This window comes from Pseudopodoces humilis, chromosome 1 (genome assembly GCF_049639895.1).
Source record: "Pseudopodoces humilis isolate 2021_Gansu_Grassland_sample_001 chromosome 1, ASM4963989v1, whole genome shotgun sequence".
Taxonomy (NCBI): domain Eukaryota; kingdom Metazoa; phylum Chordata; class Aves; order Passeriformes; family Paridae; genus Pseudopodoces; species Pseudopodoces humilis.
In genome coordinates this window covers 104,478,392-104,496,202 of record NC_142200.1, presented here as the reverse complement: position 1 = coordinate 104,496,202, position 17,811 = coordinate 104,478,392, and the positions used below count along the sequence as shown (strand labels likewise).

Below are 17,811 nucleotides of genomic sequence, written 5' to 3'. Positions count from 1 at the left end.
TTCTGAATTTCAACTTCAATTGCAATGCATTATTCTCAGGGGTGTGACTTGGTAGATTATTAAGAAATGTCAAATAGCCAAAAAGGGACAGCAGGGGAAGCAAGCTTCTTGCTGAAGAGCTGATTTTCCCTTAGTGTTTGCCAAAATAACTAATCTAATTTATGAGAAAACAATTAAAATAATAACAAATTGCATAATTTTTTATTGAGTTTCATAATTGAAATCACAAATGTATGTCATTCTTTAGCTGGTGTAGCTTTGACTTTTCAGCTTTTGATTCTTTGTACACAAACTGCATAATTAACAGGACTTAAATTAGCTAATACTCTCTGTTTCAGAAACTGAAGTTTCTGACTGGTAGTGTGGTCAAAGTTCCTTATATACCTTATTAATTAGATACCTGATACAAGGGGCCTGATCTCCTTTAAAATTTAAAAAAAACAAAAACAAAAACCAAAGCCTTTACAATCTGTGAGTGATTTAAGTCAGACTAAAAAATAATTGCTTTTACACAATATCACATTACATTTACTGTCACATGTATTTGCACAGTCCTGTATTTGTACAATATACCATATTCTTGCACCACTGCCAAACATGTGAGATCAAATATGGTAAATTACTGTTGTTGTTGAGGTCTGATATACCAGAAGAAAAACACAAGTCTGAAATTACCGAAAACTTCATGGGAAAGGAAAGGAGTTCCCAGAAATATACTTCTCCCTTTTGAAATGAGCTTGCCAGATCCTTCTAAAAGCAGATGAATGTTCTTGACCTGATGAGTGTTTATCAACTGTCTGCATGTCTGCTTTGCAGCTTTGCTCCCTTGATCTGAGGACCTGAGAACATGGGGTTATGTAGTCACACTTCAATTAAAGGTTCCCATTCTCCCAGTCCATCTTCAGTAAAAAAGAGTGGTATCATTGTGGGGTATTTTATCAAGAGGGGACAAGATACCTCAGGAATTAAATATATGGATGTACCTATCCATGCACACTAGAACACATAATTTGATTGGGATATTTATTTGTAGTGAAATTTCTTATAGTTAGATATGGGGTTAGATTCTTAAAATGTTTAAAAATATCTTTTTACAAAATGAACTGTCAAAGAATTAGGTAGTACCACAGAAGTAGACAGGTGCTTCAAGCATTCATTTAATCACAAAAGAGAAAGTAAAGTTAGCTTGGAAATCATTGCAGTGACCTCAGCTTGATATGTTATTTAGCATGTTAAATAGTTAAATACTGTTTCCTGCTGAGTAATACAGTATCTCAGATAGAAATAATACATAAAATTTTGCTTTTGTTTTTCACTAGCTTTATACTACTAGTTAATGTAAGTCCTGGTTCACATGAGTGAGAGCTTTAAGGTTACAAGTGCTACAACTGGGAAATCTGAATCAACAGGTTAAAGCCCTAGGTTCATGAAACCCCAGTACACCTTTGCAGTAAAGTCCGTTTTACCATTGTTTCAGTGTTTCTTTGAGGAAGGATTTGTGGTTTTGTTCTTTGTTAATACAATGCCTCACACAACTGGTTTGTGATCACAGATTTGTGTCTCACTAGTGCTGCAGCAATCAAAGGAAAATAATAAACAGCATTCTAAGGCTCTGTTACTATAAGTTGATTGTCCAAAGCCACAGAGCAAAATGATGCAGAGACAGATTTAGCACAGAAAAAGTTTCTGTTACCCAGTCTCAATCTCAAACCATTATTTTGCTTCTGTCTAGCAAATGACTTTGTCTGATACTCTTCAATACATCACATATGTCTTGCCAGGCCACTAAGAGCACCTCTGCTCTTCTGAGTCACTACAAAGGCGGTTGGACAGCAAGCAGCTCCTTTCTTCTCAGTTTGGCTCTCACAAGGAAGCCCTTGGAAATGCACAAGTAAACCCTGGGAGTCAGGCAGATGTGTTAGGTGATGGGCAGACTAGCAGGTTTCAGGACTGGGAAGGACCCAGCATAGGATGCAGACTGAGCACCTGAAAAGGAGTCGGTAGCATGATGTTAGCATTAATGTTTTATTTTTTTTCTGACAAATGTTGAAAAATAATTCATTGTTACAAACTGCATTATTAACATGCAAAAAATCACCCATTCAGAAGACAAGGTTATTAGTTCAGGCCTTTGTGAGGGTCCAGGAGTGTTTCTTTATGTTAACTGGTCTATGTCCTGAGAGGAACCTCTAGCTAGCTATCTCTCTAGATTTCATGAGGAATTTCAGAGGTAGGACCATATTTGGATGCACACCCACCCCTTGCAGTACATCCTTAAACACAAGTGCTTCACCTTGATGTGTGGTCATGGTATTCTGGCTTTGCATTTAACTCTCTTGGGCTCTTTTTCAGAGAAATACTTTCCTTAGCTTGGGAGAAGACAGTACTGAACCCAGCCTGTATCCCTCCTATCTGACATGATTGCTTCCAGCAAAATCAATGGAATTATTTGTGCAGGATATGGTCCAGAGTTAAGAAATTCTTTAAAGCAAGGGAGCAAAAATATGTGTGTCTTTATATGCTGGAATTTATCCATTTTCAGGCACAGACAAAGGGAGTATTAAGGATCATGAGAGAGTTCTATAGTGTGCAAGGGAGTGAGGCACTGAACATGGTGGGGTGGAAGAGAATAGGATAGGAAAGGAAAGGAAATAATCTGAGTCAGGCAAATAGGATAATTATCCAAATAACTTCTTCAAATCTGTTTCAAGGTGCCTAATTAGAGGCCTAGCTGGAGCACTTGGTTTTAGGTTGGGGATTTCTTGAAGTTACATTTTAAGTAATTAAATTATTATAAAAATAATATTAGAGGTGGGCACAGGCTTCAAATATGTTACATTATTCTGAAAAAACAAACTAATTAAAAATAATTTCCTCTGCTGTTTCTTTGCCAAGACCTATTTTCAGGACTCTGTGCTTCCCCTCAAGAAGCCAATGAAATCTCAGGCACCTAAAACAAATAGAGGCACTATACTCAGGACTCGGCTGGTTAAAAACAAAAAGAGGAAAATATTTCTCTTTTTTTTATTATTATCATTTTTATATTTGTGCACATTTTGCTGTTAATTTTGGCTGGTAAATACTTCTCTTTGTAAAACAACAACTTAACCATTCACCTTTCATATGCCATTAAACTCAGATCCTGTGTAATCTTAGGTTTCTGTGCTGGCTGTTTCCAAGACACAGAGCAATTCTCTATTAACCTTGGATGTGAGGCACATCTGGGTTGAACAAGGACAGTGTAAATCTTGCCCCTGCTTACCCAGGGCTGTCATGCTCAGTGAGCAGAATGATGTTTTCTGCAGATCTCCTCTTGTGTGCCTGCCACCACAGAGGCAGAGTTCATCCCAGTGGCACATCAAGGTGTAGGACTAGTGTCTCCTACACATAGGTTCAGTCTGCCTCTCCCAGAATCAAAAATGTCAGTGGTGGAGCCTCTTATTCTGCAGAATGGCTGCCAGAGAGATGATTGATGCTGAGTTTGATTTGTTTGGATTTTCCTCATTTTTATTTACTTTAGTATCTCATAATGCCTATCTTGTTGTCTGTAGGATTGCTAAAAATGCGAGTAAAATTTTTGTGTGAATTGAGTTTTAAGTGAGGATTTTAAAAAGAAATGTAACAGTTTAATTTTTATTCCTAGTAGTTTGTAATGCTTTTCTAATTCATTGGGGGTTTTGTGTTTGTTTACAAAATCACTGTATGATCACTCAGATGTCTCAAACATGGTGATAGATTCCTCTGTAAGGCATTTCCCATCCCACTGTCATGGGAGCTGCTGGGCAGCCAGCTGAAGAGTAGTTGGGTCATTAGACTCTCATTGAAAACACATAAATAAATGTATTTTAGTGTTCTTGTATGGTCTCTGAACCAAATGTGATATAAAAGTTATGTATGTGATCTCAGGTTGGGTTTATGTAAGAAAAGCGTTTAAAAAGATACTGAATTCTTCAGTAGCGTATCATGGCTGTAGAAACCTTGCCTTTGACTAAGAAAATGTCCGGCAAGGTTAGGTTGGTGAAAGTCATGGCAGAAGCATGAATATTTTAAGATACGGGCAGGAGAATGATTTACCATGGGCAAGGTCATATGTAGCTTTGCAGTTTGTCAGCCTCCTTGCATGAGTCTTGTCAGTGTGGAGGAAGTTCCCAGTTTTCCCACTTGGAAAGCAGGACAAGCTGCCTTCCATGTTTTGCAAGGTTGTGAGTAAGAGATGGGCCCCATTTTACATCAGGTCAGCTTCCTTGTCCCGTTTTATATTCTCCGTCACTGTTCAGTTTGGTTAAGGCCATTTAGCCTGACTGTGTTTCCATGCATGCAGGATAAATGATGCTCTCAGGAAGTGATGAGAATGTTGCTCAGATGCTTTTAACCATGCTGAGACACTTCTTATTATGCAACCTTTAAATGCCACAGTGTCACTGGTGGGTGAAGTTATTGCTGTCTGGTGCAATTGTGTAGTGCAAAAATTAAAACTGTAAATTGTTTTTGTTTCAACCCTATTTTATGTAAACTTTGCATCCTCCCCAAAAGAATGTGAGGACTGCAAAGAGAAACATGCAGGAGTTGGGAATTAGAGAAGTGTCTGCTCTTGCTTTTGTGCATCATCTCTTCAATTATATGAATTATGCAATAATTTCTACTAGCTTCCCATCCTTCTGATTGCACAGGATGCATAGTGTTAGGAAGTAGCATCAGATTTGTGAAGTAGAAGCTATCTGTATCCAAAGGCACCCAAGCCATTTTTTTTGCAAGTGGAGGCAGCATTATGAATGAAGAAAGGAATTACAGATGGAAAGATGAAGCTGTTCCCTTCCTTTTCTCTGCATAGCAGTAGCCTGTAGCCAAATATTTGAGCTGAGATATTCAAAGGAAGCTTCTAATAATGAATACAGAGTTTTGGAGGGTTTAGAAAGTGACCCCTGTAAGTTCTTTGCAAAAGATGCAGAGCATGCATGATAATGATTTGAGACATGCTTTGAACTTCTCATCTGATTGGCAATGCAAAGTACCCTGGAGAAGTCAAGTTTCTGCTATTTCCAGCTGAGTATTCAAGATCAGCTGATACTTCTGATAATTTTGATTTTCTGTTTCTCTCTGGTTTTGTGCCCAGTTAAAAGGCAAGGACCTCCTTTTTGAAGGTATAGAAGAAGCAATGTCACAGTACTGGTGGTAGACCAGACCACTGTACAAAGAAACTAGATTAAAGTGTCCATATAAATGTTTATCACCTCTCTCAGAGCATGGCTTGGTCACTTCATACTCGCTAGATTTGTTTTAAGTCCTTATTAACTATTCATGCCAGTGACTTCTCCTTCTAGCCTCTCAAACTCTTTGAGCTCCACACCACTCCTTATCTCTGCCTTACTATTTTCCTCCTCTGCTTTTTCTTTTCATTACATCTTGGGTCTGGTGGCTTCCAGAGAGAAGCTGTGCCTTATGGAGGGAGACCCTCTCGGTTCTGCACTTGGGGCCATGTATTTGCCCCTTCACCACCATGTCCCACTTAAGCTGTGTGTATTGCCATGGAGAAACATCTGTGAGGATGGCAGATACCGCATCCCACCAGCACAGAGGAAGGCTCTACCACATTCATGGAGAAGTGAATCTATCCAGCCTGTGCAAGCAGATTTTTTTCAAAGGCTTATAGCTTAGCCAAATTTGAGCAACTTTTAATAAAAACTTTTCCCCTGCCAGAATTTTTCCTTTCTCCAAAACATGGAGGCAGTGGAGCATTTTAATGAAACAGTTATTAGAGAAAAAAAAACCAACAACAAACTAGGAATAATAACATGTTTTTCTCTCAGTTGTTCTCAGAAAAGTTCTTCTGTTGTTCTCAGAAATGGCTGAACCAGTTCAGCCTGATTTATTTATTTTGGAATGAATCAGCTGAGAGAAACTTTCAGCATGGGAAATTTCAGCCCAATGGGTTAGCGTTACTCAAAGTTTGGCAAAGTTTAATGCAAGTGGAAATGTTCTTATACTGAGAAGTCAAAGGCAAGCTTACATATCAGCAGTGTTCCTTGCTTAGGACAGAAAAAGACTATATATGTTAATTGCTTTTTCTTAATATTTCAGGTTCTTTGAATATATATTGCTCTACAAAGATGCGGTGATGTTTCAGATTGAACAAGTTACAAAGCTTTGTTCAAAGATTGCTCTGACAGAGCCATGGGATCCATATGATATTCCTGCCAATTCAACTTATGAAGATCAGTACTACATTGGGGGACCTGGAGATGAAGTTATGGTACAGGAATGGTCTGACAGAAAACCAGCCAGGAAATGTACGTGCATGCTTTTGTTTTATTTTAATAATAATCAATGTCTCTGCTGCACAAGGAAAAATAAAATTATTTGTGTTTCACCCCAGGTTTCCATATTTCTATAAAGTTCTCTGGAAGAAGTAATGAAAATATCCTGTGCACAGAATATTATTTTAATAACAATGAGGTTTTTCAGGAAAATTTCATATCTCAGCAGGATTAAATATGTTCAGGGGACTTGATTGTGTTGTATTTGGTATCATACAGAGTTTGGCATGGAACAGCATAATTTCATGTCTGAATCTGGCAGCCTGTATCAAAATTTATCTAGAGAAGAATTGGTGCTATCATTAGGGGCACACTCGAACTAGAGTCTAACAGAAACAAAGCAGGTGTCAGTGTTTGTCTACACATGGGTCTGCAGCCACGGAAATCCTTAATAAGTGCCTAAATTTTGTTGTGCTCTATACTGGTAAGAAATATCTGCTCACAAGGCTTACTTCTGCACTTGGCAGCTGAATACTTGCATGATAGAAGAAAGGAGGCTGAATTTTCCAAGGTTTAGTATGATAGATTTTGAATGCATAGAAATTTATTAGTACTTTGGCTTCAGTTTCATCTATGGTTTATTGATGACCCAGACAACTATAAAAATAATTTTAAAGCCTCAGTGAAATTTATGGGACTATTCAGCTAATGCAATACTTATGGTTATGGACATCTAATACATAGAGGCTGGTTACAAACTTGATCATTTAGCCAGGGGAAAATATTTCTTTCTTGAATAAAAGTAGAACAAATGAAGTAGAGAATGAAAGATAAGATCATTAAGCCTCTGTAACTGGGTTGATACATCCTCTGATATATTGCAAGAGGCAAATTATCACTCACTCCAATAATTTTTTTTTTCAGATCTGATATTTTTGGAATTTTTGTGGAACATTATATCCAGATACATTAAATTAATGATGGGTGATTTTTATCCTGTATTATTTTGTATCTCCAGTGCTTTTCTGTGTGATCATTCATAAACATTATGTCTGAAAGTTACATGTCTGCCTATATACCTTTCAGCTAGTATTGGTTTGGATTGTAAAAATTGTATTTATTTTACAATTACAAAAGTTTTAGGGGAGATACAGGCCACTTATATCTTATATCTTCATATTTAACCATGATTTTTATTCTAAATTCTGAGAGAAGACTTGTTTGGTAAAAGGTTGCCTCCTTTTCTATGTACTCAAAACCATATTAATTGAGGTCAGAATGGTTTTGGTAAAGTAGCATGCTCAAAAGAGGTATATTCAAGTATTGTTTAACCTGCCACCCTTTCTTTGGATACAGAATATGTGTTTCATGTCACCATTTATTTATTTCTGGTAGTGTGGTTGTGATACAGGCTATGACACAAAACTGAAAGTACTAAAAACGAGTGTGTTTGATTGCTGCTGGGTGGGAGAAAATAAGTGTCCTTGGGACTAGAAAAATTTGTCACAGGCATTCCTCTGTGAGGACCTGATTTATGATCACAGTAGGCAATTTTAATATCATGAGTTTCTGCTGCCAAGAGATCTGAATAAAACAATGGGATGGAGTGTGATTGAAGGGGTAAAGAATGAACACAGAAGGTGTCTGTGAGGTTAATAAGAGAGAGATAAAAGTGAAGTGTATTCACAGGAAACCGCTTCAGTGGTATTACTGCCACTGCCTAAATAGCATAGTGGATAGAGGTGATGACAGAGAGTAAGGGGGAAAGAGAGAGAGGGAACACCTCTGAGATTAGCACACTGTGGAATTAAACTGAAGTTAAAAAGGGACAGACATGCTGCATCACATACCTGGAGGCATTGAGTGTAGTCTTGAGATAATGAACTACTAGAAGTGTTTGAAAAGAGTAGGAATTTAAAAAAAATAAAATGATAATGAGAATCTGAATAGACATTGTTAAACAGAAGCAGTAAGTTAAAAGAGACTGACATCATCATGACCCATTCATCTTGTCTTGTCACCTAAATTAGTCACATTTCTGGTTGGTTGCAGTGGAATCCTGGGTCGGCGTTTACACCGTCAAAGACTGTTACCCAGTACAGGAAACCTACACCAAGAACTACAGCGTGACAACCTCCACTCGCTTCTTCGACATCCATCCGGGCATCACAGACCCCTCCGTGTTCACCCCACCCAGCACCTGCCAGGCAGCCCAGCTGACGAGGATGAAAGATGAATGCTGATTACAGACACTGGCTGCCCTGGGCAGACGCGTGTTAGCCAAGAGGATGGTTATTAGTAGTCAGTTGTTGACTTCTAAGCTGATTTTTCAAGCTAATTGTTGCTCTTTTTGGAATTCTTAAGTTTTCACTTGAGAGAGAACATAAGCTTATAACTGAGTAAAATACATAAAACAAAAGGTATCTTTCAATCACATTAATCTGCTCAGTGATGCATTTGCAGTATTATATAGTTACCATTAAGATAATATTTATAGGTACTATTTATTTAAGGTTGATTTTCCTTTTGCAAAGATTTCATTATTTATTTTTTCAAGAAGACAAAGCAGATAGCAGCAGTGGTACTGCCTAGAAGAAAAAGCTAAATTTTGTTGTCATTGTTGCTACTTTTGGAGACTTCAGGGGAAAGATGTCCTGCATAAAACTTCATCCCTAAGTGAAAAATATCATTTTAAACGATATGCATCAAAATTACCTACATTTGTTGTTTGGGTTTTATTTTGCTTTGTGTTCTGTTTTTGTTGGGGTTTCGTTTTTTTTCTGCTCTTCAGGAAGCTGGTAGTCAATTTTTGAGCTAAGTTTTGTTTTTCTGAAAAGAAACTGGAGTAGCTTTATTCATTTAATGCTTGCTGACATGCAAAAAATACTTTTCTGTTTCTTCGGAGAATGGTGTGAAAGGAAGGGAAGGAGGGAGAGGTACACCTTCAAAAAGAAGTAAGCCAAAGTTTTTATGCATCTTCCTTTTGGAAAAGGTGTCCAGTAGGGTGTGTTAAGACAACTTTACTTCAGCACTCACTCTTCACGGCCATACTAGTTTTAACCTATGCAAAGGGATTAAACAGTACTGCACTCTAAATGGCTTTAATGTTTTGTTACTACTTCAAACAGTGTTTACTCAGGGTGTGGTTAACACCTTTATAATTCCAGAGAGGTTTGAAAAAAGAGAAGCTGTTCTTCGTGCATAGTTAGTAAAGGCTGAATCAGCATTCACACAGTGCCTGGTGGTCAGGATGGAGAGAAAGACAGAGCCTGTGACCTGTGTAGAAAGGCGGGAGGGAAGAACGGGAGGCACGGGTTTTAGATGTTCTCTGTGCAGTGTGGCAGTGAGGCACTGCAGTCTAAGCAGACATGACAACCTTGCTTTCTTTTGCACCCACTCCATTGTTACCTGTTTTAATTGCTTTTTCATCAGCATCTCAATCTTATTATCTCCACATAACCAAAAAAGTTCAGCAAGTGCACATATTTTGCTTTAGAAAGTTCAAACCAAACCTTCATGCACCTTTGAGACTCTCAGAAGTGTGATGGGTTTTGCACTTTTACCAAATGGCATTAACTGGTTTATTCTGTAAGGTATGCATTTCATTACTTGCAAATAAATTTAAAGACAGATTCTTGTCTTCTTAACACATGTTGGGTTGTTGTTAGCTCCAGAAATGATCTGGCTCTAAACAGATGTAAACACTGGGAAGTTTGGTGTCTCCAGAGGAGAGATACTGGGCAGGCTTTTAGTGCTTGATATACACATAGCATTTTGGACGCAAGCAAGTGGGAGAGTGGTTGTTTTTCTTTCACATTCTTTGTGGTCAGAATGGCATTTTACTTTGCCCCATGCCTAATGAAAGCACATATACATACCAGTTAAAATTTAGCTAGTTGATTAAAAATTTCTCTTGGAGAGGGCCATTTCACTGAAACACACTAGTGGAAAGAAGGATTTGGTTTCCTTGAATTTAGAGTGCACTTATTCTGTACTTGCCTTCTGTATTTTTTTGTGTGACACTCTAAATGCTAACTGCATATTGTTCTCATTAGGACAATGATTAACATGCATTTCTTAATATGTGTCTTGTTAGAATCTGGAAAATATAATAAATCTGGCTAGCAAGCATGAAGCTGTGGTACTGAATCGTTTGGGATGGCTTTGTTGCGGTCAAGCAGATAGCTGGGTAATCAGGGTGTCTGTATTATGTTTTGCTGACAGTGATATAGTTTCTAGCAATAGCATTAAATGTTCCTTTAAATATGAATTTGCAAATTTGCAAAACTCTGGTACACAAAAGTGCTTTCAAAATTTTGCCCTGACTTACAGGGCAGTGTTAAATGGCTAAATATGTTCCTCTAAAACAATGGGGTTGTCTTCATATTTATGCTCTACAAATCCAATGCAGAGAGTTGTCAAAAGAGATATCAAGCAGCTAAAGTTAGGATTATGTATTTTGAATTAGCCACAAACCAAATATGAAGCACAACATGAAAATGCCTGGTTTGTTATCTCTGTTATGATGTGCTTTGGTTTGTTGCTGCATACCACAAGAGACATTTTGTCTTCAGGCAGCTATGCCGGTGACTCAATGAGAAGGAACATAAAAGGAATATAAGGTAGCTATATAGTATGCTGCCACAATTGAATAAAAATGGGGGGTTCATATGTCCGATAGTCTGGGAAACTTGTTTGTCACAGTTATTTGGTAAAAAATTAATAATAAATCGGTATGAACATGAGTTATATTGTACTCTGTGGGGTTACAGCAGAACCTGGTAGCTGGATAGCCTGTGAGGCATAGCCAGTTTTGTGTGATTTCCAGTGTTTCCTGGTTTCAGCTGGGCCAGAAATAGTGCAAACATAGATGTGCCTGCCATATTTTTGTGTTTCTGCTTGGAGTCTTTGCTGAAAGCAGGATGTGTAGAAACACAACATTGTTTAATTTAAAGTTAACCAAATATTCCTGAACCTCAAATAAGGGTTTTGTTTGAGTTTGGGGAGGAGATCTGGGCATTTGGTTCAGTTCCTATTTTAACAGTTTGCTTAACTCTAGTATTAGGGACAGATTTTGCTGCCTCAGGCCATGCTGCACACCATGGAAGTGCTGCCATATACAAGGGAATGCCAACTTTCATGAAGAACATAGGAAGAAGCACAATAATCCATTGTCAAAGTCCATTTTAGTCAAGGAATCTCTAAACAGTATGATATTCTTAGTTTGGGACATTAACAAAATCAGTGTATTTCTCACCTTGAAGTTAATTGCATTTTAGTGCTTCCACTTACTCCTTGCAAACTTGCATCTCTTTTCCCACCACCCTTTACTTCCTAACGTCAGTGAAGTTCACTTCCAAACAGTGTTTGCGACACTCGCTTGCATGTATTTCAGTAGGAGCATCTAAATACCTGATGAATCTGAGTTGGATTTGACCTATTTATTTTGCCAGCAGTTCTATCTCAAGGGCAAGGGCAGTGCCAGCCATATGTGTGCAGCATACACTGAACTACATGTGGGTGTCCAACAGAGAGACCAGAGTTGGTTCATGTGCACTTGCTGCTGTCCCAAAATACCCCAGTAATTGTTGATGAGAGGTCTTGGCATGTGTGTTGTATCACATTCTGCATCCTTGGCCACAAACTGATGCTGGAGGCAAACTGCAGGATGTTCCCACGTGATAGAAAGGTACATCACGAGATCATCAGTAACTTACTCCCTAGCTGTAAGGAATAAAGATTTCAAAAGGGCACCCGCACAAGTGGACAGCAGTCCCTGACTATAAAGATCTGGAGGTCACGGTCTTTCCAGAAGGCTGCATGTATGGCATGAACTCAGACACAGATTTAATCTTCACATCTGCACTTAGACGTAGGAACAAATGAAGTAAGCTTGGAAAACTTTTTAAACAATCCTGAGCACTTGCTGCTTTGTAAGGGGAGAGGAAAAACCTTAGGATGTAGTCAGTAGTCCCGGAAAATGGTCAGAAATGTAGGACAAGATGCTGCTCTGAATATGTTGCTGTAAATTTCCAAACACTTTGAGTGCCTCCTAATTCAACATACTCCAAGGTAAAAATCCATGTGGTTTGTTATGGCTGTTTCAGCATAAAACCCAAAACTGCATCCTGAATGAAGTGATGCACATAGCTGCAGTATGGTATTTTGTTTGAAACAAAGATAAATAGCCCAGCACTGCGCATTTTGCAGGTGTGAGTGCATGACTGATGCAAACTGATAAACCTGTGTGTTTATCTACAAGAATGTGTGTGCTTTTAAAAGAGTGCTGCCTGCTGCCCTTGAAGACTAAAGAATTAATCTTCTCACTACTACATCCATAGGAATCTACTTTAGACTCCTTTCTTTCCCACCCTGCAAGGTAGGAACAATAATTCTGCTTTCCATCTCCTCTTGCCTTCCTGATTGTGATAACTTTGGGCCAACACCATTGCCCCCACCAGCGGGGCTCTCAGAGGCCTGGTGGCATTGTGGCAGTAGCACCAATGTCATGGAGGGTTCCCAGCCCCTGCCTTACAACATGGAGTAAAATTACACGTGTATGTTACGCGTCTGGGCTTACCCTGTGTGCCCCTGTGCGCTCGCTCCATGTGCAGGGGTGTTGATCGTGCCCTCCACACCCAGCCGTCACTATTAATTTGTCTCTGCTCAGGCTTCCATGACGCCAGGCAAAGGGGCTCGTGAGCAAAAAGGAAGGAGAGGAAATGAAAGGAAAACCTGCTGGGCTCACCCTGCTCCCCGCCAAGGTTTTTCCCACGCTTGCTCAGGGCTGATAAACAGCTTTGACGTTCCTGAAACAGCAGCAGCTGAGTTGCCAGCTCTACGTCACAGCCCATGTCACGCTGAAGGAGAGGGTTGGGTTTCACCCTCCACACTAAAATTATCCTTCAAGCCGGGCCAGTGACTCAGTTTTGTTTTCCACGGAGAATGCATGCCCGCTGCCATCACCTCTGCCACTGCTGTCCCAGCCTGTCTGCAGGGTATGTGCTCATGGCTCCTGCCCCGATCCAGCAGTCTGTGACAGCCCCTGTGTGGCCAGACAGTGCCCACTGTCCCATCTTCATTCTTCAGGTCTGTCAGGAACCTCGCTGTACCCTCACACACAGCAGACAGGTCTTCTCTGCTGTCCTATAAGCCTTTTAAAGTTGTGATAAAAGTCCTTCCTATCTTTCCATTGCCATGCCATTTTGAAATTAATTTTTTATGTTCTTTCTTCACCTGTTTCCTTTTTTCTTGTATGACAGCTGCTTCTGTTAATTTGATGGGGCAATTTTTCATATGGACATTGAGTTTGGGGTTTTTTTACCATAGACTTGGTGCCATTAACCATTGTTCATTGCTGCAATACCCCATAATCGGTGACTTGTATAAAGAAGGATATTCTTGATCCTGGCAAGAGCACAGGAGGTGGAAATGCTGAAAGTAATGATGAGTGACAGTGGAGATACCCTTACTAGTGGTCCAAGTGACTACCAACTATGATGAGAGTGTTAAAACTCTGGGCTCTGCAGAGTGTCTAGATACTTAACCTCTAGAAATACACCACATCTCTCCAAAGGAGATGGGGAACTATGCTCTATGCTGGGCAGCCCACATGGCTTTTACTTTATTAAAGTAAGATCCTGTACTAAATCCTGTATGCATGGCCATAATTCATTCTTGAGCAGTTGCTTCATAGAGAGAGAGACAGAAAAAAAGGTGTTTTCTCCCAGCCTTCTTTTACAGAAATGATGTAGAAGTTATTTTCAGAAAATGTTGACTTTTGAATTAAAGAAATAGTATGTAGAAAGCTCCAAAGATTCTTCATGGAATGAATGCTGTACCTACAAAACAATATGTAGTTGTAATACAAAGTTTTTCAGCCTTAGAACTGCTTTAAAGTAAATAAATAATGCAGCTTGTCAGAAGGACTGAACTCTGAACAATCCCTCTCAGCTATCATTCAGCTTTGAAAGAAGCTGCTTCTGTTGTAGGCTTGAAGAGGAGCTCTTGCCTAAAGCTGGCTACTTTTGCAACCATACCAATTCAGCTAATTAAAGACATTGCCTCTTCCTGCAGACCCAGTCCTGTCAAAGGAATGGGGTGTCTTTACTTGTGTGTTGGCTCGGTACTCTGCAGATTTCCAAAGAAATGTGATGTTTTATGCCAGCACAGGATCTGTTCTGAATCCTTTCTTTTGTCAAATGTGCCTGCTTGAACACAAAGGAGGCTATGAGCAACAGGCAGTGTCGCTTACCATGGGAGAAATCTCACCCAAACAGAAGACATTTTACCCTGTTTCCAGACTGCTGGGACATTCTAGACTGGAAATCTCATTCAGAAATCTGTTAAGTTCATGTTTCATGTAGGTGAGAAGGGGAGAAAAATAGCAATAATAGAGCAAGGTGAAAAAAGAAATTAGATAAGGCAGAATTAAAATATGCCAGCAGAGTGGTAGCCGAAAAAAACAGTCAACCACACCCCAAAGAAAAGAAGCAGCGGTGAGGGAGGAAAAAAGGAAGAAGATGAACGATGTTTGCCTGCTCCTTTCCAGCTTGTTTTATGAATTTATAGAAAGGACATTAATTATGGAACCCAAATTCAAGTTCAAAGTCTCCTAAAAATCAGCATTTCTTTTTGGGCAATACAAATCCCTGAAAGACCTGACCAGTCTGACAGAGCACTCGTGGGGTTTGCTCACCCAGACAATGTTCACTCAATGCCTGATGTCCATACAGGGACCAGTGCTTGCTCTTGGGTGCCCTGCAGAAGGAAGGAGGCCTTGGATGGATTTGACCTTTCATGCTTGCTTCAGGGAAGCACCAAACATTTGCACCTCCCACTGAAGTGAATAGATTAGGCGTGAAATAATCTCTAGCCAGTGGAGGTAAACAGTCGGCACTTACGACCCTGTTCTTTCAATTCCAAGAAAAGTTTGCTTAACAGAGCTGCTGAATTTGGACCTTGAAAGCGCCCAACACCCTTCCATTTAATTTCCTCCTTGTGCTAGCTCACACTGCCAAAATGATATTGTCCTTAGGATTATTTGTTCCAACAGTCTCACTCTTACAGATGTGGACGAAAAGGACTGATGGGTCCCCATGGGAAACATTAGGAGTACTAATCAGAGGACAAAGTCCAGAATGAAGCAAGGCAGGACAAGTTCCTGTACACCTGCTGCCTCTCCCATCACTGAGCCACCCGAGCTGGGCTTGTGAAACAGGCAATCACAAAAGCTAAGCCACAGGAAGCAAAGAGTTATTGTGCTTCAAAGCCTGGGGCTCAATGTTCCCTATATTAGAGCAGCTCTAGCATGATGTCAGATGTGTTGCTCACTAACAAAATCTCTCCCTTCAGAGGATCTTTTTCAACAGTAGGAGGAAGTGTTGGATATTGCCTCAATGGTGAAACATGTCCCTGCCAGCCAAAAGCACCAGGCAAGGGTGGCCAAGCACAATACATCACTAAAACTTCCTCCTTTACTTCTATAGCAGCTGCCTGAAACATGGCTGGCAAAGGGCTGTAGAGGAGGAAGACATACATGGTGTGTATTTGGTCAGGTGCCTTGAGCACCACAGTGAACTTTGGGCCACCTGAACCCGAGGGTGTGAGCACAATCGCTGCACTCCAGTGCTGTAAACAGCACTTACTTTGTACTGAAAACCCTCACACTAAAGTGTCCTGCTACGTAACAGCAGCCCATATTAAAACATTTGGGATGAGACATAAACCTCAGATCAGGCCATCAATGGCCATGGTTAAAAACTAAAGTAAAAATAGAAAGTGAAGTCTCACTTGTGCTTCAAAAAAAATTTCCACCTACAGCGGCCAAAAGATGTGAGTATTTTTTTATTTTGATGTGTTTCTCAGTGCCAATTCTATAGGAAGTTGTTACATCCAGTCTGGATTATTGCTAAATACAGCACAGTATGGAAATGTAATTAGTACAGCCAGAGCTAATTGTTTCAGGATGTGCTAGTTCAGCATCCATTTGAGTATGGCCACTTTCAAAAGGCCCTGAGACAGATCCAGGCTAAGGGATAATAGGTTTTAGACATCTGGGAAGTGTTGACCAACCTGTGAGACAACAAAACAGGTCTTAGACACATGCCTAGAGAATAGCCTGAGTGCTGGGATAAGGAAGGAATTTTCCTATGGGACAGATTGGCACAGTTTTCCATGGCTTTTTGGCCTTCCTCTGCAGCATCAAGCATGACCACTGCTCAGGGCTTGTAGGGTCCCTCCCTTTTGGCCAGGTTGCTGCCTGCTGCTCATGCCCCACGAAGGTGACCCTCATACCCCACATCTGGGGAAGGACAACTTCCTAGGCTCCAAGGGTGGCCCCCAGAGCTGCTTCTTTTTCTGCGTGTCACTGAGCAAAGCCCTTTGCCAGGGCTTTCCAACTCTGTTCCTGCCTGCTGCACTTGTGCTTCCAAGCCACCACACATGCCTTGGCTCTCTCTGGCCCATTACAAACCTTGAGAGGGAGTGAGCTCTGCTCTCCCCATGGCTCCATTTCTCCCGGGGTTCTTGCTTGTGCAAAACAGCCTGTGCTTGGAAGGGCTCCAGGCTTGCAGCCCCATGAGGAGCTGCCACTTTTCAGCACTCCATGTGGGCGATACAAGCACCAGGCAGGCACAGGAGTGCTTTTCATGCATCACTACTCAAGAATGACAGCAGAGAAAGTTTTGGAAGGCAACAAGTGTGGTTCATGTGTTATCAAGGTGTGTCATAATTTGGAAAATCCTTTTCTGTGTGACTGTATCCAATCCTTATTCCCGCTTTTCAGGAAACAGGGACTGCTTGCCTGTATTCATAAATCAAAATTGTTTCAACTTTTACATCCAAAGTAATACATGACTTTGGTTATTGTTCTTCCTCCTCAAAGGCTAAAAATCAAAATAATTTAAAAACAGAGAAAAATAAAAACTTATAAAAATAAAGTAGGAATGTTTGCGGGTTGGATTTTTTGAATTCCAAAATACAAATTCATACATAAAAAACACATTAACAAAAAGAGAAAGTCACATTCTTAAAACTTTTGAGGTTTTTTTTCCTAGAACGAGCCTTCTTTTTGCATCAATCATTTATCTGCTTTCCTGTTTCTGGTAAAGGTTAATACTTTTTAGATAATTTTCAGAGTGGTTTTCAATATCAGTTACATATTTTCAAGACTGCTGTATCATCTGTGGCTTGACCCAGTGTCTGCCTCTGATTTGAAGAAGGCTGGGTTCACCTGGCACAACTTCTTTTGGCTCCAGGCAGTTCCATTTTTTGGGTTATTGTATATGGCAGGGTTCAGGAAGGATGTGTGCTCAAAACAAACATGTCCTGTGAAGGAATGGTGTTTACAGACCATCATGTTCACTCTCTCCAGAGAGATCCTGGGTGAAGGACACTCACCAGGAAGATAAACAGCCCATAATTCATAATATTTCAAGAAACTCTATGGGCAAACTTGCCTGGAGAGGTGGAGCTCATAGCAACTGTGTTGGATACAAATTGTGCCATTAACTCCTTACCACAAGAAACACACGAGTGAGACAGAAATCTGCTTTCC

At 40.1% G+C, this 17,811-nt stretch overlaps 1 protein-coding gene across 1 annotated transcript in view; it reads left to right on the top strand.

Moving 5' to 3' along the window:
• Window positions 1–10,389, top strand: part of EPDR1 (ependymin related 1) — a 30,143-nt gene extending 19,754 nt beyond the window's left edge. Inside the window, exons 2-3 of the mRNA XM_005519171.3 lie at window positions 6,079–6,287; window positions 8,307–10,389. Of these exons, the coding sequence (XP_005519228.2) occupies window positions 6,079–6,287; window positions 8,307–8,497 (400 nt within the window). The 3' untranslated portion in view covers window positions 8,498–10,389. The remainder of the gene's footprint in view (window positions 1–6,078; window positions 6,288–8,306) is intronic.
• Window positions 10,390–17,811: the final 7,422 nt, after the last annotated feature.